Source organism: Mustela putorius, unplaced genomic scaffold, assembly GCF_011764305.1.
Source record: "Mustela putorius furo isolate JIRA1106 unplaced genomic scaffold, ASM1176430v1.1 tig00000145_pilon_pilon_pilon, whole genome shotgun sequence".
Classification (NCBI taxonomy): Eukaryota; Metazoa; Chordata; class Mammalia; order Carnivora; family Mustelidae; genus Mustela; species Mustela putorius.
In genome coordinates this window covers 12,725,662-12,752,605 of record NW_025421294.1, presented here as the reverse complement: position 1 = coordinate 12,752,605, position 26,944 = coordinate 12,725,662, and the positions used below count along the sequence as shown (strand labels likewise).

The following is a 26,944-nucleotide window of genomic DNA, read 5'->3' as shown; positions in this document are numbered from 1 at the left end:
TTTAAATCTTGTCAGTGTTATAGGGGGGAAAAATAGATCTCACTGCTTTAATTTGCAAGTCTGAATAATAGTAAGTTACATATAAAAAACACTTTAAAACATCAGTAAGTAAACCATAATCAAGAATCTGCCATTTCTTCTAACAGTAAAACCCTAAGGAAAAACTTTTCCTTGGCCCCTTTTTTCCCCAGATGAAGGCAGTACTTTCTGATTTTCACATAGTAATTGATACAACAAAGACAATACCAAGTATATAATATGCACATAAGTCTTTTTATACTGTCGTATAGCCCTTGACATATTAAGACAGAACTAGCAAATGATGGGTACGTTGGGACCTTTTTTTTTTTTTTTAAGATTTTATTTATTTATATATTTGAGAGAGAGAGAGAGAGATCGCAAGTAGGCAGAGAGGCAGGCAGGGAGGGGGGGAAGCAGGCTCCCTGCTGCGCAGAGAGCCTGATGCGGGACTTGATCCCAGGACCCTGCAGGAATGGCTAGGAAACAGTCACTGGCTGGTCAGCTGTTTCCAGCTACAACTGTATGGGGTGACCTAAGGAATAGATACTTGTAACTGGAGCCTAGGCCTCAGGACAAGGTGAATGGTAGAGCAGAAAACAGTTAATGGTGGAAACTAGAAGGAGGAGATTGACTGAGAGGTTCAGAAGGGTAGAAAGCATGTCTGCTCTTGGGCCTTGCATGGTAACTAGCACGTAGGAGTTAATGCACTTAATATCTGTTGAATGAATGAAAGAAATAATTTAGATTCTATTCTCTATGTAATGTGGAACCATTAAAAAGTTTGAGAAGAAGAGACAGAATCATAATTGCAGTTTAGAAAAATAGCTGATAATAGTGCCTAAAATTTATTTGTAAGGTTAAACAATGGACTACCTCCATTGGAGGTAGAAAGTAATTGACTTATTATAGGTTACCAATTTCTATCTGTTGTGATTTTTTATTTCCTAAACACATAAAGGTGGATATTTTTAATTATACCCCAATCTGGTCTAACCAGGCAGTTAAGAGTACATCTAACTCCTAAGTGTTAGGTTCAGTGGCTCTAGGACTGGGCTGCCTGAATCACAGCTACTAGCTACATATGTCTTTTGAGCATCTGAAATGTGGTGAGTCTAAAATGATGTTCAAGATGTTCTGAAGTATAAAATACACACCAGGGGCGCCTGGGTGGCTCAGTGGGTTAAAGCCTCTACTTTTGGCTCAGGTCATGATCTTAGGGTCCTAGGATCGAGCCCCGCATCGAGCTCTCTGCTCAGCGGGAAGCCTGCTTCTCCTTCCTTCCCTCTCTGCCTACTTGTGATCTTTGTTAAATAAATAAACATCTTTAAAAAAAAAAATACACACCAGGGGCACCAGTGTGGCTCAGTGGCTTAAAGCCTCTGCCTTTGGCTCGGGTCATGATCCCAGGGTCCTGGGATCGAGCCCTGCATCGGGCTCTCTGCTCTGAAGGGAGCCTGCTTCCTCCCCTCTCTCTCTGCCTGCCTCTCTGCCTACTTGTGATCTCTGTCTGTGAAATTAATAAATAAAATCTTTAAAAAAAAAACGCACCAGATTTCAAAGATATAGCACAAAACAAATGGTAAAAGTTATCATGAATAATATTTTATATATTGCTTACATATTGAAATAGTAATATTTTGGATGTACTATATAAAAATAACACAATATAGTAATTAATGTCACTTTTTATATTTTTAATGCAGACTAAAAATTTTGAATTACATATGTGACTTGCCTTTGTGGCCTGCATTATATTTTATTAGCACTGCTCTAGCAGATGCCAATTTTGTATACCTATTTAGCAGTTTTCACCCCAAAACAATGCAAATCAATTGCAAGTAAAGGTGCAAATGTTGCAAAAGATGCAGAAGCTAATTAAGCCACTGGAAGTGGTACTTAGCTCACATGTAAAGCCTGTTCAGTGTAAGATTCAACAGAGTTGAACCATCAGACCACAAAGGAAGAGAAAACCAAAAGGGACATCAATTCAAAGAAAGTAACTGAATATTACAGGAGGACCTTAGGGTAATGTATGAAGTCTTCAAATACTTTTTGCAAAAATAATAGTCACAAATAAACCACAAAAGTCAAATGGAGAAAGAACACCTCACCATACTTCGAAAATGTTAATCAACATGACTCAAAGAATTCAAAGAATCAGTGCAGTTGTAAAGGTAGCAGAATTTTGCTAACTGTGAGAGAGATCAATTTCATAAGCTGTAGTTTTATTTTGAAGTAGAAACGCCCAATTCATCTGTTTTTTTTATTTATTACAAAATTTAGTTTCTGATTTTAAGTACATGCAAATATATCCAAATATTTAGATGGCTGGTTAATAAAAAGGAATCATAAATATGTGTATGTTTACATATAAGATACACATATCTTAAATATCTTATTTTAGCCTAAAACATAAATAAAAGAGTTTTGTTTTGTATGGTTTGGGTTTTTTTTACCAGTATTTGGCTGTAGGACCTTGGTCTGTTGAGTGTGTGTTTGCTATTTAGAGTTTCATGTATCATTGTCACGTATCTCACTGTCTACATTTTTTTTTCTTAGTGTTTTAAAGCAAAGTGGGAACTGATAGATACTTGCTTTCCCAATCTTTTACAGTTATCCCATCCACAACTAATTTGATAGAGATTTGTTTAAGAATTTACTTATCTATTATTTGAGAAGGGCAAGGAAGAGGGTGAGGGAAGAGAGAATCTCAAGCTGACATCCTGCTGCGTATGAATCCCGACCCCCGAGGGGCTTGATTTCATGACCCTGAGATCATGATCTGAGCCAAAATCAAGAGTTGGACACTTAACCAACTGAGCCACCCAGGTGCCCAATAGAGACTTTTTTCAGTGTCTCACCTTTCATTTTCCAAACTGAAACTTAAATTTTCTTTGGAACAACATTCTTTTTGCAATCACACACCCTTGTTTTATTAATTTAATAGTGTTTAATTAAATTTTGTAAGGACAGTTATAATAGGTATAATCAGGTTTGGGAACAAGTAGGACAGATTTTCTTGGGGCCCACAATTCACCTGGAGGGAGAAGTTAACAGGCACCATGAGCATTCATTGTCCTCTGGCATCCCTCTGTATGTTGAACACCACACTGGGAATGTTGCTTGATGAGTCAGCTAAGTGAAGGCTGCTTTAGAAACTTTCTACTATAATGTCACCTACATTGCCCTTGTAGGGGGGTCAATTACCCCACAAATGACAAGATTTCCTGACCTAGAACATGTAGAAGTACCTGGAAATATGGTGTCTGGAAAGTATGGAAAAACCAAATTCTAGCCCAACTCTCCTGCAAGTATTTTATATCTATCTATTTATCTATCCATCTATTTATCTATCTATAATAGAACACAAGCATTTGCTCCATTCTCCAGGTTACATTCCTACTCTTTGTCAACCTAAGACATAAAAATCTTACAGACAAGCATGAAAACACACACACACACACACACAAACACACATACACACAAATCTGAAATCTTCATAGACTCAGCCTGATAAATACCTAATAAAAATATCTGCAGATAAGAATGTTTCATTTAATTTTGTAAATATGAAAAACAACAAACAATATCCCAGGGAAGAGGAAAAACCCTTGCATGAGCATAGTAGGTGCTAGGTGCTTAATAAATATATGATGAATGATGTACAGTATGAAATATTTCTGGCAGTGCATAGTGAATCTGTTCATTTTAAGGTCAGTGATATTTATGCACAACCAAGAAATGCATAAGTATTAAACTAGATCCTCCAAATGAATGTGTGTAGGAATTGAAATGTGACAATTCCCAGAAGCACTGTGTAGAAGCAGTGATCTGTGAAGCACTAGTATAAAGGTTAGTAAAGTTGTCATGGCATAAATGTAATCATTGCAATGCTTGTATCTAAGAAAGGATAGAACTAAAGAGCTTGGGAATAGTAACTGGAATTTTCAGCAATCTTTGAAAAGACACAAGTCCACTTTATGCCATTAAAGAAATCAAAGTAAGGCACTTCAAGCAAGATATGCATTTGAGCAGTAACATAAAGCAGGATCCAATAGCACCAAAACCAGTGCTAGAGTCCTAACCATGCTTAAGATGGAGAAACTACAGTAGCAATCCCACCAGTTAACTCCTCTTCAAAGGAGACTTTGTATAACATATGGCAGAGGAAGAACATCCTTTGCAGTCAAGCATGTCCTTTATTTCTCTATCCCTCAAAAAAAAAAAAAATTCAATTTGTTAGTGTACAGATGCATGATGACAGCTGAATATTTACATAAAAGATCAAGGGCAAAATAACTTAAAGCATCAAAACTAGGCAAAAGACCAGTACTGGGGTTTCTCCATGGTGGTGCGGAGAACTGGGGACTAGTAGACAGTGTTGTATTTGGTACAAATAAGGAGTTTTACTGGAATTCTGTTTTACTTTGCTATTATGGCCAAACTTCAAAACTGGAGCAATCTTGAAAGGCTAAGGGCATCCACTTGCTTTTCTCCTTTACAGGTACCTGAGTATGTGTTTCGATCTAAATAGGAAAGAGGAAAGTTGACTCTTTTTAATTTAGGATTTGGTGGATGTGGCACCCTGGAAGACACGGGAGATAACTAGTGTTTAGTTTAGATGATATACTTAGCAACCACTAAAGTACTGTATAATTATAGCCTAAATGTAGAATATAAATTTTAACAGATTTATCTAAACTTCAAAATTTGTGTCGTTGAATGTAACTATCTTATGGCAGAAGCAGCAGTATTCAAAACATTGAGCTAATATAAAATCAGTAAAATTTTAAAAATCCCTCGAATATCAGCACCTTTTGCGGTTAACACTTAAAGTCGGGAAGATTTTCTAGTTCTAAGAAGTCAAATGAATTATTTTGTAGACAGTACTGACTTAATGTATAATTCTAGGAACACTGACAAGATCGCGCTCTTTCTGTTCCTGAAGAACCCTCCCCCTCCCACCCACCCCCTTGTCTTAATTAACGTTTTCACAAAATAAATCTAGGGATACAGGTCCCCGGTTGTGGGAGGTTTCCCCTCACGGACAAATCAGCTCGAGGAAAAGAAGGGAGGGGAGAAATAAACGCCACGCAGAAGCTCTACGTGTCAGAAGAAAGGTCGAAAATCATTAACATGTAAATGGTGCTCTTTCACTTCCAAGGCTCCTTAACGCCGAGACCTCCCCAAAGACTAGAACGGTTCCGAACTTCAGGTTAGGCAACTCCGGGACTGCGGAGGAGGGCGGGGTGGGGGTGGGGGCGGAGGGAACCCAGACCGTGGCCCGACCCTGCCAGGAAGAGGGACGTGCCGCCAGAGGCATCGGATTCGGGGAGGGCCAAAACCTGGCCGAGAATGACATTAGCGAGTACTTTCCGGCAGAGCCTAGGTTCCTTCCCCTAACAAGCTCTCTGTGGTCCTGTTATACTGCTGCCTTTCCCAAAAACAGCGGAGTCAAAAATAAAGATGTACAAGGACTTCCGCCCCTCCAAGTCTCTATCTAGCGGGGGCGGAGAAGGAGGTGAGAGGGGATATCCCAAATCCATGACTTCAGGTTGTGAACAAGATATCCCCAAAAAACTTTGAGGTTGTATTTGTAGTTCGCGTTGGAGAGGACAAGAGGAGAAAGGTTTTTTTTTGGAGCTCCGCGGCTGCACGTGTGCTAAATATTGGGGTTCTTTCGCTTTGCATCAGGCGACAACCCTGGGCGCCACCTGCGCCTCCCGCGCGGAGTGGGGGAGGAGGGTTAGCCCTTGCCCGGGTTCCCCGACGCCCACTGCAAAGGGCAGTGAGAATGACAGACCGCAAACCCTCTCGCTAGCATCCCCTTCAACGCACTACACACCTAAATTCAAACTGCAACTCTCGTTAGGCGACCTCCCGACGAGCCGGGCCGAGATTGCGGCGAAGAGGAAGCCGCAAGCTGTTGTCGCCGAGACTCCTCTCGCCGGTGCAACCCGGGACTACCTGGCGCACGGCAAGTGCAACACGCAAAGCCCCGGGCGCCTTGCGGCGTTACGTCCCAGCCGGTTTCGACGGCCCGTGCGCGACGCGGGGCGCACAGCCTACTCCTTCCACCTGCTCCCCACCCTGCCCCACCATCTCCCCACCAACCCGGCCCAGCGGAATCCCGTGCGCCTGCCCCACCGTCCAGGCCAAGCCTCCCGCGGGCCCTGCCCACGCAGTTGGCGCAGCCGGCCCTACGCTAGCCGCGCAGCGCCCGCCGGTCCGCCCTCCCCCTGCACTCTCCCCGCCCCTTCCCTCCCTCGCAGGGGCCGAGCGAATGTAGCCCGCGAGAGAAAATGGCGGCGGCGGCGGGGAATCGCGCCTCGTCGTCGGGATTCCCGGGCGCCGGGGCGGCGAGCCCCGAGGCGGGCGGCGGCGGAGGGGCTCTCAAGGCGAGCAGCGCGCCCGCAGCAGCCGCGGGACTGCTGCGGGAGGCGGGCAGCGGGGGCCGCGAGCGGGCTGACTGGCGGCGGCGGCAGCTGCGTAAAGTGCGGAGTGTGGAGCTGGACCAGCTACCGGAGCCGCCGCTCTTCCTCGCCTCCTCTTCGCCGTCGTCCTCTTCCACTTCCCCGTCGCCGGAGCCCTCGGACCCGGCGGCGGGCGGGAGCGGTTTCCAGGCTGTGGCGGTGCCGCAGCCTCACGGAGTCGCGAACCGTGGCGGCGCCCACCCTCTGGAGCCCGCGGCCGCCCAGGACAGCGGCGCCCGGAGCCCCGCGGGGGCCGAGCCCGGGGAGAAGCGGACGCCCGCCGCCGAGCCGCCTCCTGCAGCGGCCCCCGCCGGGTGAGTAGCGCGGCCGGGAACGCGGCGAGGACTTGGGGGGCGGGCAGGCGAGGGCAATGAATGAATCCCGGGCACCGCGCACTGCGTCTCGGGGCTCTGCGCAGCGAGGCTGCGCGCCGCTCACCGGGATTCGAGCCCTCGGGCACCCCCTTTGACCCCTCCGGCGTCGGGCGGCGGCCCGGACCTGGCTTGGGGGACGGAACGGAGACCCGGGGCGGGGACGTGCAGGAGAGTTTGTTATTGTTTGCAGACATGTGACAGGCGTGCGAGCCGCGCTGCAGGGACCCGTGGAGATAAGGTGTGGGGCCCCGGGCTGGCTTTGTGGGGCTCCCGGAATCGGGACTCTCCGAAGTGACCCGGCTCGGGACCCTGGCGCTGCCCTTGGGACTGGGCTGGGGGCCGGGCAAGAGCCCAGCGGCGGCGCCCCCAGAAGAGAGTCCCGGAATTGCTGGGGGTGAGGCCCGAGCCTGCAGGCAGGCGGTGGTCATAAAGGAGGCGGAGTGGGTGCGGAGCCCAGCCCCAGGCCGGGTGGGGGTGCTGGGGCGCGGAGAACGCCGCGAGGTATACCGGACGTTGACAGACAGAGCCCCTTGTCAGGTACTCGGGCCGGGAATCGGCAGAAGGCAGCACCACCGCGAGGCTCTCGGGGTGCAAGGCTCCGTAACGCCTGTCAAAGCGGTGTGGGCGGGCAGGCTGCAAACTCGGGGATTTGGAATATTTTAGGACTTGGGTTCTCTCACTGCGTCCCTCAAGGGGCTCCACACGTTCTTGGGAATGCGCACAGCGCCACTAAGACTTGAGTGACTTCTGTTTGGAGTTTGAATTTGGCCTTTGAAGTTTGCATTCGGCGGAGTGGTGTAAGAGCCAGGACCGGATGTGTCAGCCATTCAGTTTCAAAGCAGTGGTGACTGCTCCCCGCAGCCTCTCCGGCGTGGCTGGGGACTGTGGCTGGGGTGCGGTGCTTCCTGCTCCGTGCAGCTAGCTGCGCGGGCTACCCGCCGGCTGCGGGATTCCAGGGACCACAGTGCAGTGGGCTTCGGCTCAGAGAGTCCTACGTGCCTATGCATTACGGTACGTGTAAGGTAACAGACGAGCCGTTCTCGGCCTGATCCTTTTTTGGCAACTGGAAATATTTATGTTAAAGGAAATTCTTTTAAGTGTGACAGTCGTAATCCTTCTTTTTAGGAAATCTGACTAGTGTTTGCACAGCATAGTCTTGATGAGTATTTTGAGTTGCTGGAAATGTTTTTCTGATAGTTAACCGTTGCCCTGTAGAGTTTCCTGACCTTTATTCTGGGTATTTTAAAGACTGTGTCTTATATTTGTTCCCCTTGTGAGACGACTTTGGCAGTAGGAATCCTTGGTTTGGGTTAATTATCTAAAGTGCTTTGGCACTTTTTTTAGCTTAAATATTTATTTAAAATCATTGTTCATTTATTACCAGGAAGTTGCACCCCCCCCCCCCCAAAAAAACCCTAAAAATTTTGGTCAACACTGCCATGGTAGTTTGAGAGGAAAGGAGATTTGTGGCTGTGATAGTTTTCTGTGTGCACTTGAAAATATAACTCTGTGTAACAAGAGCTACGTTTCTGTACACCTTCCTGCTTCTGTGAAGATTGGATTTAAAACCCCACTAGATTAATTCTTTGAAGACAGTTGGCACTACAAATGAGCTCCATATAAAAATATTAAACTTTAATTTTAAAAGTTAATTTTGTCTGTTCTTATGAGAACAGCTTTTTGAATACAGTAAATAACTTAGTGTCAGCATTCTAGTCCTTTTAATGAGCTTTGAATATAGTAGAGGAGCGACCACTGTAAAAATAATTCTAGAAGTTGTTTAGAGTTGCCTCCACACAAAATAAGAGGACTAAGATGGAGGCAGAATTCAGGAACTGAATAATTCGTGTTTAATTTTTGCATGTTGTAAGGTAGGTGTTTTTGCCTTCTTTGTTGAAGGAGTGGATTGTATTGCAGTGTATGAAATAATGAGCTAATCAGCATAATCATTTTTAAAAAATGAATTTCACTAGCCAGAATGCTGTTTGTTCACCCCAAATGTAATATCTACAGACTTCATTTATAGTAAAATGTTGATTTCCTCAATTTGAAAATACAGTGATTTTCCTTCCACTTCCTTGTCTGTGGAGTTGAAATTCATTTGCATCTATTGGTATAAACACCGATTAAGAAGAGTTCAGTGAACTTTATATTTTACTTTTTTGACAGTAGTTTTATTTGTACTTTTTTGAGGAAAATGGGGCATCGAGATTTTTAAGTATTTTTGTGTTCCAGTAGTATGGGTCTGGAGTTCCCTTCTGTCTAAAGACCTTTTGGATTTTTAAAAGAGAATTCTATGATTTTTAATTTCAGAATTTCCTTCAGTTTTTTTGCTCTTTGGATGTAGAAACTGAAAATGTGGGAAACATATTTGTGAAATATAAATTGTGTAAGTCATACTCATTAAAAATAAAAGATTTTCTGTCTGTCCTTCTCCTTTAGTGTAATAATAGAAATCAATGAAAGTTTTGTGCCTGTAAGTGGCGCCCAAGGGTTTGGAATTTTAACTTATATTATAGAATTAGGAACTTTTTTTCCTACCTATTATTTTTTTTTTTTTTTTTAAATGCATTCTTTCTTTTCCTTTTTTTTTTTTTTAAGATTTATTTATTTATTTATTTGACAGAGAGAAATCACAAGTAGGCAGAGAGGCAGGCAGAGAGAGAGAGAGGAGGAAGCAGGCCCCCTGCTGAGCAGAGAGCCCGATGCGGGACTCTATCCCAGGACCCCGAGATCATGACCCGAGCCGAAGGCAGCGGCTCAACCACTGAGCCACCCAGGCGCCCACCTACCTATTATTTTTTAAGAAAAATTACAGTGTTGCTTTCCATTGAAAAGGCTGTTGTGTTTGGTAGATATAATTACTCTATCCTATTTTTGTAACTTAAAAAATCCCTAACTATCAATTTGCTGGCCCCATGAAAGAACAAGATATGCTGTACTTGTTAATGCTAGTTTTTGTTTAAAACTAAAACCATTTCATAGGCTGCTTTTATATCCTCATATAGCCTTCAGCTTTCACTTCCTTTTAGAAGCTGCTAAGTTAAAAATACAGTTTAGTGACCTTTTTACTAGAGGAGATATAGGAACATTATTACCTAAAAATAAGTTGTAAAATATTAAGTTGGTGATTTTATGAAACAATAGAAGTAGTTACATAAGTTACATAACTTACATGAATTTGTAAGTTTTATAGTTATGAATTTTCTACAGATTCTATTTTAAATCAGGTAGGAACATTAATGCACTCTTTATTATATTTAACCTTATTAAATGTAATTCTGAAAGAAAAATATCAGAGCTATCATTGTTGCCAACTTTTGTTTTCTTTTCATATCTGATTTTGGCAAGGGTGACTGGTTAACCAACATTCCTTAATGTATGATTTCCAATACACTATAATAACTCCATTTTGTTAGATACAAAAACCAGGAAGTAGCCCTGTTCATTGATACTCTTTCCCGTCTTCTGTAGCACCTCGAACATATGTTGCATGTCTTAAAAATGGCCATTGACTTACTGACTTGAAGATTTCAAAACATGTAAAGAAAGGAGTGTTCTTTGTTTTCAAGAGAGCAAAATAACCAGCTACAGCTTGCCTAGGCTGTCTGCTCATCAGTCTTTGACACTGGCTGTAAGCATTCCAGAAGAAGAAATAATGGGGTGGCAAAGCAGTTAATGGTGAATGGATTCCCCTGAGGGAAAATATGGAGCATTCAGAAGTACTCTGAGAAAGCACAGTTTTTGCATTTGTAACCCATTTTCTTGGGTTGAGAGTTAACTCTCTGTAAAGGAGGCAGTAGAAGAGATGGCATGGAAAAGTAATGGTCTCCAGAGGCTGCTGAAGAACTACACTATATTGCATATATTGCTCCTCTGACCTGGAGAATACTGCTTATATCAGATATACCAAGTATATTCCTTAGACTTGTTGGTTTTCCTTAGTCCTTGCCTCTTTTTATATTCCAATCAAAAGTTAGAGCTACTTAAAAATGTAAATGGATAGAAGATTAACATGAAGAAATGTGCAGTTTTAGGAACAGACCCAAGTTGTCATTAACAAAGAATTTAAGAACTTTTTTAAAAGATTATATTTATTTATTTGACGGAGAGAGAGAGATCACAAGCAGGCAGAGAGGCAGGCAGAAAGAAAGGGGGGTGGAGCAGGCTCCCCGCTGAGCAGAGAGCCTGATGCAGGGCTCGATCCCAGGACCCAGAGATCATGACCTGAGCTGAAGGCAGAGGCTTAACCCACTGAGCCGCCCAGGCGCCCCATTTTAAGAACATTTTTAAGCACGAAAGAAGTAATCAGGAACAGAATTAAAGTAAATGTTGCAAAACAATGAGATTAGTCAGGTGCTCTTCTTATAGCAAGATTGTAAGTGGATTTTAGCCCTGGCTAAAATATGTTCATTGAGTTTACAGATATGTTTGGATTCCGTTTATGTAGTCACCTTTCTTGCCTTCTGCAGGTTAGGCCAATTATATGTAGTATCTCATTTCATTATCACTACAGCCCTCTAAGGCCAATATTATAATTTCTGTTTTCAAGAGAGGGAAACTCATTTGTGATGCTGAAGCCCTGTGATCACATAACTAGAAGATAGAACTATGTCTTTCTGACTCCATAGTTCATTTCTTTATACCATCTGTGCTGGTTTTATTTTTCCAAATTAATAATTAAATTAATTGATAATTTTTTAGGAAGAATTTGCTCTGCAGGACTCATAATAAACAATGGATAGGCCTCTACCCAGTGCCATTGCCAATATATTTGTTCCTTTATATGTATATATTGCATAGCTTTCTATAACCTGGCCTTGTATGTGTAATACAAGTAGACTGTACTTAAATCACCTGTGTTAGGCAAGGAGAAAAATTGATTTAGGCTGAGTGTTAGATTTTTTTTTTATTTTGTGCTTTATTATAAGTGGAGGGAAATAAGGTAAAGTTAATGTTACTCATGAATCTTAATCATCACACATGGAAAGAAGCTGTTTCAGTATAGTGGTATCTTGCTCCTTTGTTTTTTATTTCATTCATCCAAGGTTTACAAATCTCTATATGATGATGGTCTGAGTGGTAGAGAAAAAGATTATTGATGCATGGCTGCTGTTTCTTTTGGTAGGGGTCTAGTATGAACATGTTTAACAGTACTATATTAAGTGCTTTAAGAGAGATGGAAATACAGAGATATTCCCAGTTTAAAAACTAGTGCTTTGAGTCTCATGCACAGCCTTTCACACTATAGTTGTGTAGTGAATACAGTGGTATCTCCCTAACTTATTGAGGAATTAACTGGCCTTGCAGGTTAGTAGTCAAGGGTGGTGACTTTGTTCTTTGTGCTTGTATATTTGTTCTCATAGTTTTGGCTCCTTTCCTTTGGTCTCTTTTGCCTTTCTTAGGACAGGTATGGGCCGTAGTTTTTCCATTTCCAGAGTAATGGAAAAAGCAATCTAGATATAGATTAGTTTCAAACAATTTCTGTCTATACTCTTAAGAGGAATATGTACAGAACTGCAAGTTCAAATGTGATTTTTTTTTTTTTCCTTTCTTGAAAGAGAACATTAAAAGGGGGTATGGAGAGCAAGAAACTCAACATAGACCAATGGTGGTTTTAAAACTTAGTCTTCATTATTAGTAACAGCAACTCTGCTAGTTAAGAAAACAATGTTAGGGGATGCCTAGGTGGCTGTTTCTCTGCCTGCTGCTCCCTCTGCTTGGCTCTCCCTCTCTGACAAATAAATAAATAAAATCTTAAAAAAAAAAAAAAAGAAAAGTTAGGAAATGTCACATAGCTCTTGAATGTAAGATAATAAAAATAATACTTATCTTCATTTACTCTCTGGCATGTCACAATTGGTTTAGGTATGTTTAGGTATGCAAGGGAGTTCTGTATTGTTAATGATTGAGTCCCTTGGAATACCAGTCTGGTTAGTTTGGTTTAATAGATTGAGTTGTCATAGAGTGCCAAAAACTGTTATGTTATTAATACCCACCAAGTATATATTTCTGAGTATAGCCTGACACCCAGGAATTATTGAGGCATCAGACCTCTTGAAGACTGGAGGAAGCTTACACAGTGCTGTAGTTCGTGCATTAACTAAGTTTATCACATGAAAGTATAATGATGGTGAGTGGATATGGAGTAAGGAGATAGTAGATACTGGGTGGAGACTTTACTCTTAACAAATAGACATGATCATTACCTTTTGTTATTGCCTAAATAGTCACTTAACTGACAAATTATCAAATCTTCAACTGTTCTACAGCATTCTAATACTAAAAATCAGTTGTTAGCAAATGAGAAACTCTGTTTTACTATTTATACTACTGCCTAGTACCTAGACTAGTGTCTGACACCCATGGATATTAGGTGCCCATAAATGTTAGGATGAATTAATTTTCCTGAAGAGGTAATTTTTATATTACCATATCTGAAGATCACAATAATTTACTTTGATGTGATTTTAACCATGGTCTAGTTTAAGGCAAGTTTTGAAGGCAAGATCTGTTTCTTATGTTGATACATAGTTGCAGTAGGTGGTATTTAGCAATCAGTGGTTGATAATATAGACTGCTTTTATATAACATAAAACTTAACATACTTAGTTTAATAGCTAAGTATAGTTTCATAGTAATTAGAGCCATGCTTAAAATGAGTTTCTAATATTTGAAATGACTCATTATTTGGGCTAATGGGTAACCCTTCTGATTTTCTTTCCTTTTTTTTTTTTTAAGATTTTATTTATTTTTTTTTTATTTGAAAGAGAGAGATAGTGAGATAGAGCAGAAGCAGGGAGGAGAGGGAGAAGCAGGCTTCCTGCTGAGCCGGGAGCCCAATGCAGGATTTGATCTCAGTACTCTGGGATCATGACCTGAGCTGAAGGCAGACGCTTAACTGACTGAGCGACCTAGGCACTCCTGATTTTCTTTTTGACCTTAGCAGTTTTTCTTTAGTGGCCCATCATCACCCACTTGAATGTAAATATTAAGAGATCCTTAGGGTGATCCCAGGGCTTTTGTCATTCTGTCTTCTCCATTCCCACCATTAATGCCTTTAGATAGTTATTGACCATTCACAAGTGATTGCAGAATTTGTTTTCCTAGCCATGACCTCTCCTAAACTCCAGACCTACATCTATCTGTGTGACATAGCCATACTCAGGTATCTAAAATCAAATTCAGGGTTTTCCCTGTACTTTGTCCTACTATTGTATTCTTTGCTCGTGAGACAGCAAAACCAGAACCAAGGAGTTATCCTTGAGCACTCCTTGTATTTAGTCCACCATCAGAGGCTAGGGATTTGGCCTCTTGCCACATTCCTAGGCCAGGCTTGTATGATCTCTTTCTTGGACTCTTTCACTTTCCAGGCTTGCAAGATCTCTTTCTTGCAAGCCTCCTGACTTGTTTCCTGTATCCTGCTTTCTCCCTTCCAGTCTGTCCTCCATATTATATGACCAGAGTGATCATTTTAAAGTGTTAATCTGATTATAACAATGTTCCTCTAGAAATGCAAATAAGATTAAGTCTAAAAACGTTCCAAAGCTTGCCCTTTGGTTAAAGACTAGAGAATCCTTAACATGCCCTACCCAGTCCCTGCCCTGTCTGGCCCCTGCGTGCCTCTCTAGGCCCATCTCAGATCACACTTGCCCTTGTTCTCTGCAAGACTGCCTTCTTTCATTTCCTCAAAGTCAGCACACTACCTCCTGCCATCGGGCCTTGGCATGCACTGCATGCTCCCTCTGCCGGGAACACTTTTCCCCAGTCCCAAGTCAGCACTTCATTGTTCAAATCTTAGCTCACTGTTAGTTCCTCAGGGAAGCTTTTCTTCCCTCATCTCCCAGACTGGCTTCATAGCACAGTGTCCTTACTCTCAGTGTTGTGATTTTACATTTGTTATCTCATCTGATAAATTACTATCTTCTCCAGAAGACTTTAAGACCTGAGTGGGCGGTGCCTGTGTGGCTGGATAGCAACCCAGCACCTAGCAAAATGCCTGGCCCAGAGTAGCCTGTTGGTAAATATTTGTGGAATAAATGTGTAAGGATAATAATGCCATGACAAGCTCAACCTCATAGATCGTTTGTTCTTCACCTTTGGTTAGACTTGTCTAGGACCTAACTGAGACAGGATTAAACAGCAAAAGCCTAGATGATTGATATGCCCTAAGTCTCAGTTTGTGATAGATTCTTTGGGAGGTATCTGGACTATAAGACATGCCAGGTGCTGTGAGTGAGGTAGGACAGCTTAATGTGGCATGAAGGAAATAGCTATATAGTAGTCCCTGCCTCCCCTTTCCATGGTTTCACTTTCTGAGGTTTTGGCTACCTGCAGTCAGTCACGGTCTGAAAGCAGATGATCCTCCTATTGACACTGTCATCAGAAACTCACTGGTAGCTTAATGCTTCATCACAATGCCTACACCATTCACTTCATGTCATTGTGTAGCCATTTTATCATGTTACATCATCATAAGGGTGAATATAGTACAGTAAGATTTTGAGAGACCGGTACAGCAAGCTTTTGAGAGAGACCATGTTCATATAACTTCTTAAAAATATATTGCAATAATTGTTCTATTTTATCAGTTATTGTTACTCATTTACTGTGCCTAATTTATTAATTAAATTTAATTAATTAAACTTTATCATAGGTATGTATGTATAGGAAAAAACATTGTATATATAGGATTCAGAACTGTCTGTGGTTTCAGGCATCACCTGGGGTCTTGCAGTGTGTCCCTAGTGGATAAGGGGAGACTGCTATACTGTGTGATAATCTGCTATAGGTTGGAGGAGTTTACTATCTGTATGTAATTCTTTTGCACTTACTAGGGAGATGAAAATGGGTGTGTATGTATATTTATGTATATATGGTATTTGTAATCATGTTCATATTCATAGATACATAAATATACACATAAAGGTGTTATGCATTAATGTAATGACTCATTTTTTCAAATTCTCAGAATGTTATGTAAACTTAAGATGCCATTTTAGAGTTCTTGTCTCTTAAGTATTTATTTTTTGAGTGTATTTACATCTTAAGTATAAATATACTCAAAAAGGTGTTATGCATTAATGTAATTGTTCCTCTTTCAAGTACTTATAATGTAAACTTAAAATACTACTTATGGAGTTCTTGTCCCAATAACCCTACTGTCATGCGAAATTTATTAATTTGTTATTAATTCATCTTAGAGTAAATAGAAGTTCACGTTTGCTTTTAAGAAAAGATTTGCTAAGCAAATACCGTATGAAATCTTAGGAGCCAATTGCCCACGTAACAGAAAACACTTTAAAGTTTACTGGTGGTAACTAAATCTTACAGCCTGCCTTATCTAGAACATGGTTTAGCACTAAGAACTAAGGAAAAAAGGCTCTCAGCTGCCAGAGGGCCTGTAACAAAATCTGTCCTTTGAAGTTCTTTGATTTTATGCTTAACAAAAGTTCAAGGGCATTGGCTCAGAATTCACTGACACTTATTTAAGATATTATTCTTGTAGTCTTATCCATTTGGTATCCCCAACACACTGCAATCAAAAGCAGCCAATTAGACTAGCAGTATGAGGAAGAGACAGGTTCCCTGATGGCCGCAGCGTAGAGAGAAACTTGACCGTAAGAGGAGAGAGGGAGGGAGAAGAGGACATCATAGCCTTGGTGTCAGAGGACACAGATGTGTCTCACACCTGATGTGAGAACATTCATTTCCACATATCTGGATGGCTTCTCAGATTATAAATTTATTAAATAGCAGGACTTCCCACATTACTTTTTGAGTACCAATTTCCTTATGTAGATAGAGTGAGTGTGATCAGGATTGTTTTTATAATGGTGAGTGTGGCTTACTATTACAAGGCTTTGTTTCTGTCTACTCACTGAACTGAGCTAGAAGGCTTATTATATTTTAAGCAAGATATCCATTCAAGATAGTTGTAGAATGTATTTTGATCCTTAAAGTGGTAACCTTCTAAGTTACCTAGAAGAGATAGTCTTATGGCCTTGATGATACTGAATAAATGAAGTGTTCTTTAGAATTGCGTAAAATTGGAGGGTACTCATTAGAAATGCCATGTGGATTGTCTATATGGGAAAATCTATTTTGCTTTATTTCTTGGCCTGAGCCATTTTATACCCTGTAGTTTCCTTAGGATACTTATTAATCACCACCCCTGGTATACACTGACCTTTTTCTTAGTGAGGCTGTGAAGAGTCAGGCAGTAAACTCCAACTCTGTAACATTGATCAATTTACTTGATGACTGCAAGGTTTTTGGTTTAATTACTTGCAAAAACATTCGTCATGTCTGTATGTGCTAAGATGATAAGTGTTTTGGAACAGACATTTCACATTTCTTTTTTCTCCTTTAAGATAATAAATTGGCTACATCTCTTATTTTTTGGATTTCTGTTAGTATTCTTAAATTCTTCTTGTGTATTTATTGAAACTTCGATTTCATAAAAGATGTGGCCGATTAATGTAGATATTAAGATTCCTGAAAAAGTTTTAGTGTTTGAATTTTGAAAATATGTTTCAATTACTCTGGTACGCTGACATCTCCAGGCTGTTATATGAGGTCCTAATGTTTCTGGGATTCAGAATTTATAGTATTAAACTTCATTAATAAAATTCTTATACAGTCCTTTTGAAAGTAACAGAATAATTTATTTTTTTAAAAATTGTATCTTTATCATTTAACAAAAAGGACTGTACATTGTAGACTATCCTTTGCTTTTTTCTTGACAATATTTTGTTATCATGATAAACACAGAGTCTTTTAATGACTGAATAATACTCCATCTTATGTATGTCATGTTAGCCAGTTTCCTATTTTTAGACATTTATATAGTTTGTTTTTGAATTTGTAAATTAAGTTTCAGTGACAACCATTGTGTATACATTTTCATAAATTTGTGCTTATAGTTCTGTAAAACAAATATTCAGAAGTGGAATTGCTGAGTCAAAGGACATGCTTATTTAAAATTTGATTGTGTAGCTGAAGCGCCCTGTCAAACACTCTACCAGTTTATATTTACCTCATAGTATGTAAGAGTGCCCATGGCCCCACATTTTGGCCAACATTGCATATCATTAGTCTTTAATTTTTTGCCAGTTTGGTGGATGAAAGATGGTTTCTTATTCTAATTTGTTTGTTAGCTTTTTAGCATCATTGTACAACTTGTCCTGTTTATCATCAGCTTCATATTTTTTGGTGTATTTCCTTTCACACATGGGTAAGAATTGTTTGGTTTTTTTCTTACTGGTTTGTAATCATCCTTGGTATATTATAATTTTAGCTCTGAGATATATTGCATTTGTTTTCCTCCACTTCTGTTGTGAGTTATGAATTTCAGTTACAGTATTTTTCCATAGAGAAACTTTAATTATTTTTTCAAATTTCAGTTCTTTCTTTTCATTATTTCTGTTTAGGTCTTATATAATGGCCTAGAGATGCAGTGCTGCATAGTATCTAAGAGTACAGACACGTGAATTCTAATCAGAGTTTCCCCACTATCAGGTAGGGTAATCAGGCAGTTCACTTCAGTTTTCTTAACTGTGATATGAAGATACTGCTTCATAGTTGTTGCATAGACATCATCTTTGTATAGTTCTTCAAACAGTGCTTGGTGAATGGGAAACCCTGTGTAAGTAATAGCTATGATTATTCTTCATTGCAGAAGTATCACAATTCGCCAATGTTTTCTAATATTTTTATGTATTTAAAAATATATTTATATGTATTTATTTGAGTGAGAGAGAGAGAGCACATGCAGTGGGTAGAGGGAGAGGGAGAGAGAATCTCAAGCAGACTCCATACTGAGCGTGGAGCCTGATGCAGGGCTTGATCTCACTACCCTGAGATCACAACCTGATCTCAAACCAAGAGTTGGACACTTAATCAGCTGAGCCACTCAGGCACCCCTAATTTTATGTATTTAAAAGAAATACTTTAACCTCTGATCCATCTGAAATTTAAGGGGTACAGAAGAGGCTCTAACTTTATTTTTTCCAAATGATTAGGTGTTCTAGCACTGTTAATTGACAAAAAATATCCCCTTTATCATACACTAAATTTTCAAGCATTTGGAAGTTCGCAAATGCATTTCTTTTTTTTTTTTAAATAAAGATTTTATTTATTTATTTGACAGGGAGAGACACAGTGTGAGAGGGAACACAGCAGAGGGAGTCGGAAAGGGAGAAGCAGGCCTCCCGCCAAGCAGAGAGCCTGATGCGGGGTTTGATCTCAGGACCCTGGGATTGTGACCTGAGCCGAAGGCAGATGCTTAACGACTGAGCTACCCAGGCAACCCCCCCCCCCAAAATACATTTCTTTATTCCAGATCCTTTTCTTAACACCAGGAGCCTAAACTCCTGAATAGCCACATTTCAAGTTTTGTACAAAAATTAAAAGAAAGCCATTGACTAAAGAGAAAGAATATATCACGAGACTGTTAACTATATGTTTGCTGACTCATTAATATTTTGGTTCTTGAAATGTCTTAGCCTCAGTGGCAAAACCCCGCATCCAACTGCCTCCGGGTTAGTTTCTCTCGAAGGTACAGCTCTGGCAGGCATTGCAGTTGCCACCTGTCCAAACTGAACCTCTGTCCTCCCCAGCCTTCCCATCCTCTCCCTCAGACCTCCAGGTTGTTTGAGATGCCTGTTAATTCCTGCCACCATCCCCCTAATTACTGCACTCTTACTCTACTGGCTTTTTCAGCCTCAGCATCCAGGCAGTCTCTAGTTCTAGTGTTCCCAGTTCTCTGCTGGCTTTGGAATCTACACCGTAGCTGCTAACGCAGGGTCACACCTCTGTCACCTCATCCTAGTTCTTGGAAAGCTTTCTTCATACCTTTGTACCGTCATACTGCTTTTAGACATGTCTTCCTGTCTTTTCCCTACACTGTGGTTAGAGTGGGGCTTCTACAGTGCAGGTCGGACCGTGACACTTCTGTCCATGAAACTTTCCTTCATCCTTTGAATGAAGTCCAGACTCTTTATTGTAGCTCAGAAGCCTCTAGTGACCAGCTCTGCTCCCCTCTTCACTCCCCTTTCAGGGCATCCTCCTCCAGACATCCGTATTCATCCATGCTCATATTACTGTTTTCCCAGCTCGCCCCTCTTTTTTCTCAGTGTGCCATTTCCCCTATCTGGAATACTCATTTTATTTCCATTGTGAGATGCTTTTAAATATGTTTTTATTCTCTTTGCCATAAAGAATTATTGGCATTTTACTAAATATAAATGTGGCTATTTGCAGAAGTCATTACTGTATTGGGAACTCATTACTGCTGAACTCTTTGGTTTTGAGTTCTTCAGTATCTGAATTAGATTTGCCACTTTTAAACCTCTTCGGTTTTGCCTCTGTCACTGCATGTGCATGGTCATGTCTCACTGAACAGTAGTGTTTACAGAGTTGTTTATAAAGTATATATTATTAAAAAACAAGTCAGATTTTTCTATTTGTACTAAAATTTCAAAGGTGCAATATCAGGAAAATATTTTGGTGCCACACAACGTATTGCTGTCTTTGGAAATAATCCAAGACCATCTCCAGTCAGAGAACAAACATGCTCAAATGCTTCAAGCACAGGGTTTGACTGTGTTGTGGGCACATCATCACAAGGTTTATATCAGCTTCCGGGCCTCCTCAGGCAAGGTTCCAGGAAGCTGATGGGCTGTAGAAGATAGGCATGTCAGTTGTGGGATCACTTGAAATCTCTTTTTGTCTGGTCTGTACTCTCTGTAGAGAACCCAAAGGGCAGAGTAGTAAACATGCCAGGGCGAATGCCCATTGCCAGTGCTCTTACCCCCCTGAGGGTGCCACTGCCTGTGCCTTCAGGAGCACTTTGAGTGACTGCTGTGAGCTAGCAGGAATGAAGCCTAGGTATGAAGGACTTTAACAAGGTAACAGTGTACTGGTGACAAGGAGTGTGCAGGCCTTAGCCAGGAGTGGGGCAGTATAGGGAGGGTATTCTGGGAAATGGAAATTCTGTGGCAAGTCCCAAAGAATGCAGAGTTGTTAAGCAGGTGAAAGGGGCTTGCAGGAAGGTTTCATGGCTGGGGTGACAGAGCTTGGGAGGGCAAGCCCTCTCTGCTGATCCGGAGAACTGCAAATATAATTCAGATAGCTTTGTCTGGGTGGAGAGCAGAGTGTAGCTGGGGCTCAGGAATGAAGCTGGGAACAAGATTTCTGTCTCTGTCCAGAGAGTCATGCTCTCTGCTTCCGTATTGCTCCTACTGGCGGATCCTTAGATCTTTGTTTTTAGGACAAAATAAAAAGCTTTTGTAGTTTGACAGGTAATCACAGGTTGCTGGGAATTGGGTTAGGAGACCCAAAGGAGTTACATCAGAGCTGGTGTGAGATAGTCTGTAGCCACAGGTCTGGGAGCTGTGGCTCTTTGCACTGCCAACAGCTCCCACAGTTTCAGAGGTTCACAGATTGGGAAGTGTTCTCCTGTAAAACAAATGCCATCCACTTTGATTCTGAATGTGGTTTTGGAACTGCACGTTTATATTTTGGAGATGGCTCAGTGTAGTGATTGGGAACCTGCATCCTGAGAGTCAGGCCTGTTAGCCACTTAATACTGCTGGACTTTGGGCAAGTCACTTATTCTGAACTTCAAATGTCCTACCTCAAAAATGGTGTGAGTGGAGTGATCAGATGAAATAATGAAGCATGATTTTTGACCCAGAAGACTACTCAGTAAACATTAACTGTCAATAATTTTACTGCAAGTAACTGAAGACTCACTAATACTTTGTGCAGATGAGGATGAAATTAAGAGACTTAGGGTTACCTTACCAGTTGCCATTAGTTTAGCAAAAGTAGTGTGTATAGATTATACATTATCTTGAGAGCAGTTTATTTTCTTCATTATTTTGAAATTATTTGCTAAAATAATAGAAAACACAACTTTCAAAACTATGTGTTGAGGGATAAAGCATATCATTGGTACTACATAGATCAGGGATCTCATCACTTTGTGAGGACATAAGGCTGGTCTCCTGGGTTTTCTCACCTGTGAAAAGAAGAGGTTGACTTACATAATCTCTTAGTTCCCTTAAAGTTCTAGCAACTTTCCATTAATTTAATTTGAAAATTACATCTTACATATATCTTTAGTAATAATTATTGAAACATTTAGTTTTTTGAACTTACAGACTCTTGGAATTTTAAACCTGGATATCGGCTCTAAAGAGAAATACAAAGGAGAATTGATGAAAGCTCAGAAACAAGAAATCATGTTTGTTAAGTGACATTAAATGAAGAGAAAATACTTACTTTTTTAAAGCCTATAACTATACTGGAAGAATAGTATTTTGCAAAGTGGAGAGAAATTAGGACAGAGTAGTTAGCATGTTTGTGTTTAACAGATTCTGTTAGAGCGGAATTTTGAAAATAACTTTAAATCTAATTTTGGGAGGCACCTGGGTGGCTCAGTTTGTTAACTGGCTGCCTTTGGCTCAAGTCATGATCCTGGGATCATGGAATTGAGCCCCACATCAGAACCCTGCTCTGCGGGGAAACTGCTTTTCCCTCTCCTGCTGCTGCTCCCCCTGCTTGTGCTTTCTCTCACTGACAAATAAATAAAATCGTAAAAAAAAATAAGCCTCGTTTTTATAACTATAGTGTTAAAAATTGTCTTTCTTTACTTCAGCTTTAGTTGTATAAGGATGGATATACCTGGGGTAACCTCTAATAAGCAAAGCTCTCCTTGGACTTTTTCCTGTGTTTATAAAGTTCTTCCCATAAATGGCTATATGCATACATAATTTCCTTTTTACTTAAAACTTTAAAATGTGCTCTTTGATGAACACTTAGTTGTATTGTTTCCTAATTGTGAAAATTCAAATTTAATTGTATTGGGTGGGGTTATTTTCACATACTTTGAAACGAGTTGGCAGTTCCTAGTAAGTATGAATTTCACTGTGAATTTTTTTTATCTAAGAATTTGGGGCTCAGGTTATAGAAAAATTTGACTTTCAAGTAGATGTAGAATAGGACTTTTTAACTGACTTACTCATTATGATTGTACCAACTTGAAGCATATCCACAGAAAACTCTCTGGCCCATTGCTGTTCTTCATACACAGAACTAAAGCTGCTTCTAATTCATTGCTGAGCACATCCAACACTAATATTGTTTGTCTTAGATTCCTGGTCGTGAAGAATACTTGACCCTTTCTGTTTCCATCACAGCCTATATACACTTAGTTCTGAATGTTGGGATCAGTTATTCACACATCTGGGAGCACTTATTACATGCTACACACACCTGATTTATTCACAGACATAGCTGTGATGAGAAGCAGAGCAAGTTCTTTTAGTCTCTATCGCATTAGCACCATTCTTCTAGCTTATTGTGACTGATTATGATAACTCGCGATAGTTTTTGTTACCACTGATAAGGCAGGTAAGACTGTCATTTGCACAATGCAAACTGAACTCATCCTTCAGTTTTATAAGTGCATGGTGGAACATTCCCTCCACTGCAAGAGGATTTGCTAGGAGTTTTAAATAGTGCCAAAGATGCATGAGAACAAAGCCTTCCCTCTTGGGGCTTAGATCCATAAAGGCAGTTTTGGCACCAAAGAGAAAAGGTTTATGCTCAAGAACTTCTTGCTTTCTTTTCTCCCGCTTACTTCCTGGTAGAAAACCATTAGTGTCTGAAGTCAGCTTATCTCTAAATAAAGCAGCTTGATAAAGAAATGTGCTCAGAATTACATTGTGTAATATAATGCTTTATTCTTAGTGAAGGTTCGCTAAAATAGTGAATGTTGCAGGTTTTAATTACTAAAAATAAATTAGTAGAAATTTCTTATCTGAGTAGATAATATGGTTGACCATACACTGAACCAAGATGAAATTATTTTTTCTGAGTTCTGTCTGTGTTTCATAGTCTCCGCCTGTAACACATATACATCCCTCACCCCTCCCTCAGCCCCCAACACACATGTAGTTCTTGCCTTTTCACTCATGCTGACAAGTTGTTCTGGGACTTGATATTACAAGGTCTTCAGTAAGAACTAAGTTCTTTGCTATGGCGAGTTTCCTATAATGCCATTGCATTCATACATTTTCATGTATTTCTCAGTTGTTTATTAAAAATAAATCTTAAAAATCATTTATTGAGCATTGATAGGGTTTGCCTTTGCAATCAATCTGCTCTATGCTTTGAGTTGCTTATCCCATACTTTTACTCTTAGGCTGATTTTCTGTCCTCATGCTGTTGAGTTACTTCTGCCCTATTATGTTACTTTGAGCACAGGAGCTACATTTTATATTCGCTGCAGTCAGATTATTTTTAGCTGTCACAGAATTTAGCTCAAAGACCTAGAAAAGTACATGTTAATTGATTAAAAAAAAAAAAACCTAATCTAGGATTGATTTTTTTTTTTTTTTAAGTGTACTAAAGGAGATTGCCTGCATCAAAAACATTGGTAATAGCACTTACGTTTTGTAAAAAGATTCTGCTTAAGGGATATATTTTAAATGTTCAGGTTTTCCATATGCATTGTCAGCCACCTGAAACGAATCTTTTAAAATACAATATTCTGTCTTCTTTCCATTAACCATGAAGATATCCTTGGAAATTTTATAATTTCACCATTCCAGCTCTTTCTTCAACAGCACTTTTACCTGTGAAAATGGGATAAAATCCTGGGTTTTTAGACTGATGTGTAAGAATCTGGGGTTTGGACACTGTGAAGACCTGACAGCCATCACCACCACTCCTCCAGGATTATGTGTCGTGGAGGAAATTGTGAAGTCAGCACTCTTAGCTGTTGTGGCTTTCATTTTCTGCCCAGCAACCCAGTAGTTATTTTGGGGTCTCTCCTATAAGGCTGGGAAGGAAACATCACTGGGTCTCACCCTGGATCCTGGGCAAAGAGGGGTTCTCTGCTCTGATGCAGCTGAGGCTGAGGTGGACTCCTTGCCCTAGTTCAAGATACTACAGATAACACAGTTGCTTTTGGATAATACTCACTCAGGATATTGACCTGACCTATTGTTCTGCCTTGCTGGAGCATAGAAGTCACCAGTGGAACTTTTTTAGGAGACTAGATCAGGAATGGGTGGATGGAGAAAAGAAGGGACCATTACTGGTGGCACTGTAGCCCCATCAGCTAGAGTCAATCTTTACAACCAGTGAACTACAAAACTTAAATCAGGCGTATTTATTACAAGGTAGTTAGACTCTGACAGAGGGAGGTGGACCACAGAAGACTCAGGCCTTAATTTTTTGTTAACCCCTGATTTGTAACTTAATGTTTTCCTAATTGTTCATTTTGTAATTCAAGTTTAATTGGACTGTCAGTGGGGCTTTGGACTACCCTTTCAAAAAACTGGTAGCATATTCACTTCTGCATTTATTAAATGATACTTGGAGTCATTAACTCTTTCTCTTAGAACTTTAAACATTAAAAACAACTTTGAATATTCTAGTCTTTTTCAAGATACTTAACAATTGCTTATGTAGGACTAATGTAAAAAATTTGGAACAAATGAATTCCATGACACTTCTTTGACCTCTCAGGAATCAAATAGCCCAACTTAAAGGTGAGAAAATGTGGAAAATACTTTGAAAATCAAAATTATTCTGATAGAAAACTTGGACTTTCTTCCCTATTTCAGTTAAAATTAAAAGCCTAATTAAATTGCAGTTCAAATTCAAGAATTTCTTATGGACACATCTGATTCCTTCTTTCCCGTTTCAGGTATTGTATAGGGAATTTTCACGAGTCTTTAACTGAAAGGTATTTGACCTGCTGTCCAGGAGCTGATTGTGGTAGATGAAGTATTAGCATTGGCTCACACCATCTGGCCTGTCCTCAGTACTGTCTTCTTAACTTTGCAAGAGATTGACTCAAGTACTCCAACCTCTTTGACTTTGTCCTCATCTGTGAATTGGAAGTAATACCTTCCCTACGTCCAGAATTGGAGAAGATCACATGAGATATTGTATATGAAAGTACTCTCAAAGGGTAGAAATAATGCACTAGGATTTATGATCCCAGCACTCTAGAATTCCAGAGTGCAAGCACTTGCCTCTCTAAATATCACAGTGGCATTATACCAACAGGGTTGAGCAGAGCCCTGGAGTGCTAGGCTGCAGTGGCTGGCCAGTGCTGAGTTCCCTCAGCTCATTATAGTTCAGCCCCTTACTCCTGTGTGCTGGTCTCACTGGAAAGAACAATAATAATTTGCTTCCTCCATGCCTGGTCCACTGGGTGCATTATATAGTTTCTCTCACTTAAGCCTTGCACTGTCCTTATAAAGTGCAGTTTTATTCCATTTTACAAGTGAGAAAGCAGACACTCTGAGAGATGAGGTAACTTGGCAGGTAGCTAGGCAGTGAAGCCTGGCTGTGAACCATCATAATTTGACTATGCCTTTAAGCTTTAAATAATCTTTTACACACACACACACACGATGTGTATATATATGTATGTGTGTGTGTGTGTATGTATATATATATGATATATATAAAAATACATACTAAATCAGGATAGGTTTGAGTTACAATAGCACACAGATTATTATCCGTTATTTATTTCCTTGTCTTGGCTTTTATTGAAGTAAAAATCATATCTGGTGGTGACTTTTAAATTATGTTTACGTCTTCCAAAATACACAGGAAGCATCAGTAAACCACGTTAACATTTTTGATTGTGACGTGAAGTTCTTATAAAATAAGGCCAGCTGTGAACACAAATAAATTTAGACTTCATTGTTTGCTTTGCTAGAGAAGAGAGTAGGCTCCAGGCTGCAAATGTAGTTGAATTCCTTAATACATAGAACTTTGTCCATAGAATGGGAGATGTGCTTGGGGCACATGTGCATTGAAAGTGGTCATCATTAATACTGTGGAATCCTCACCCTTCAGAGAGTGCACACACAGACTTCTCTCTCCCACACTCTGGGACACAGCCATTATTCCCAATTTACAGATGGTGGGAATACCTCAGAACAGTTAGCCTCCCCAAGGAAGTGAATCAGGAAGGGGCACAGTGAAAAGTCTGACTCTCTGCCGTATGTGCACACACTCCCTCCTCAACTTACACTTGAG

General features: G+C 40.4%; 1 protein-coding gene across 6 annotated transcripts in view; it reads left to right on the top strand.

Moving 5' to 3' along the window:
• Positions 1-6,282: 6,282 nt before the first annotated feature.
• Positions 6,283-26,944, top strand: part of MAP3K1 (mitogen-activated protein kinase kinase kinase 1) — an 80,097-nt gene continuing 59,435 nt past the window's right edge. For 4 of the 6 annotated variants that reach the window (XR_006605329.1, XR_006605331.1, XR_006605330.1 and 1 more), the window contains exon 1: positions 6,283-6,808. Coding sequence is in view for 1 of the 6 variants with exons in the window: in XM_004744632.3 (XP_004744689.2) it covers positions 6,324-6,808 (485 nt within the window). In the remaining 5 variants the exon portion in view is untranslated. The other 2 variants (XM_045075314.1, XM_045075317.1) reach the window with 2 other exon arrangements.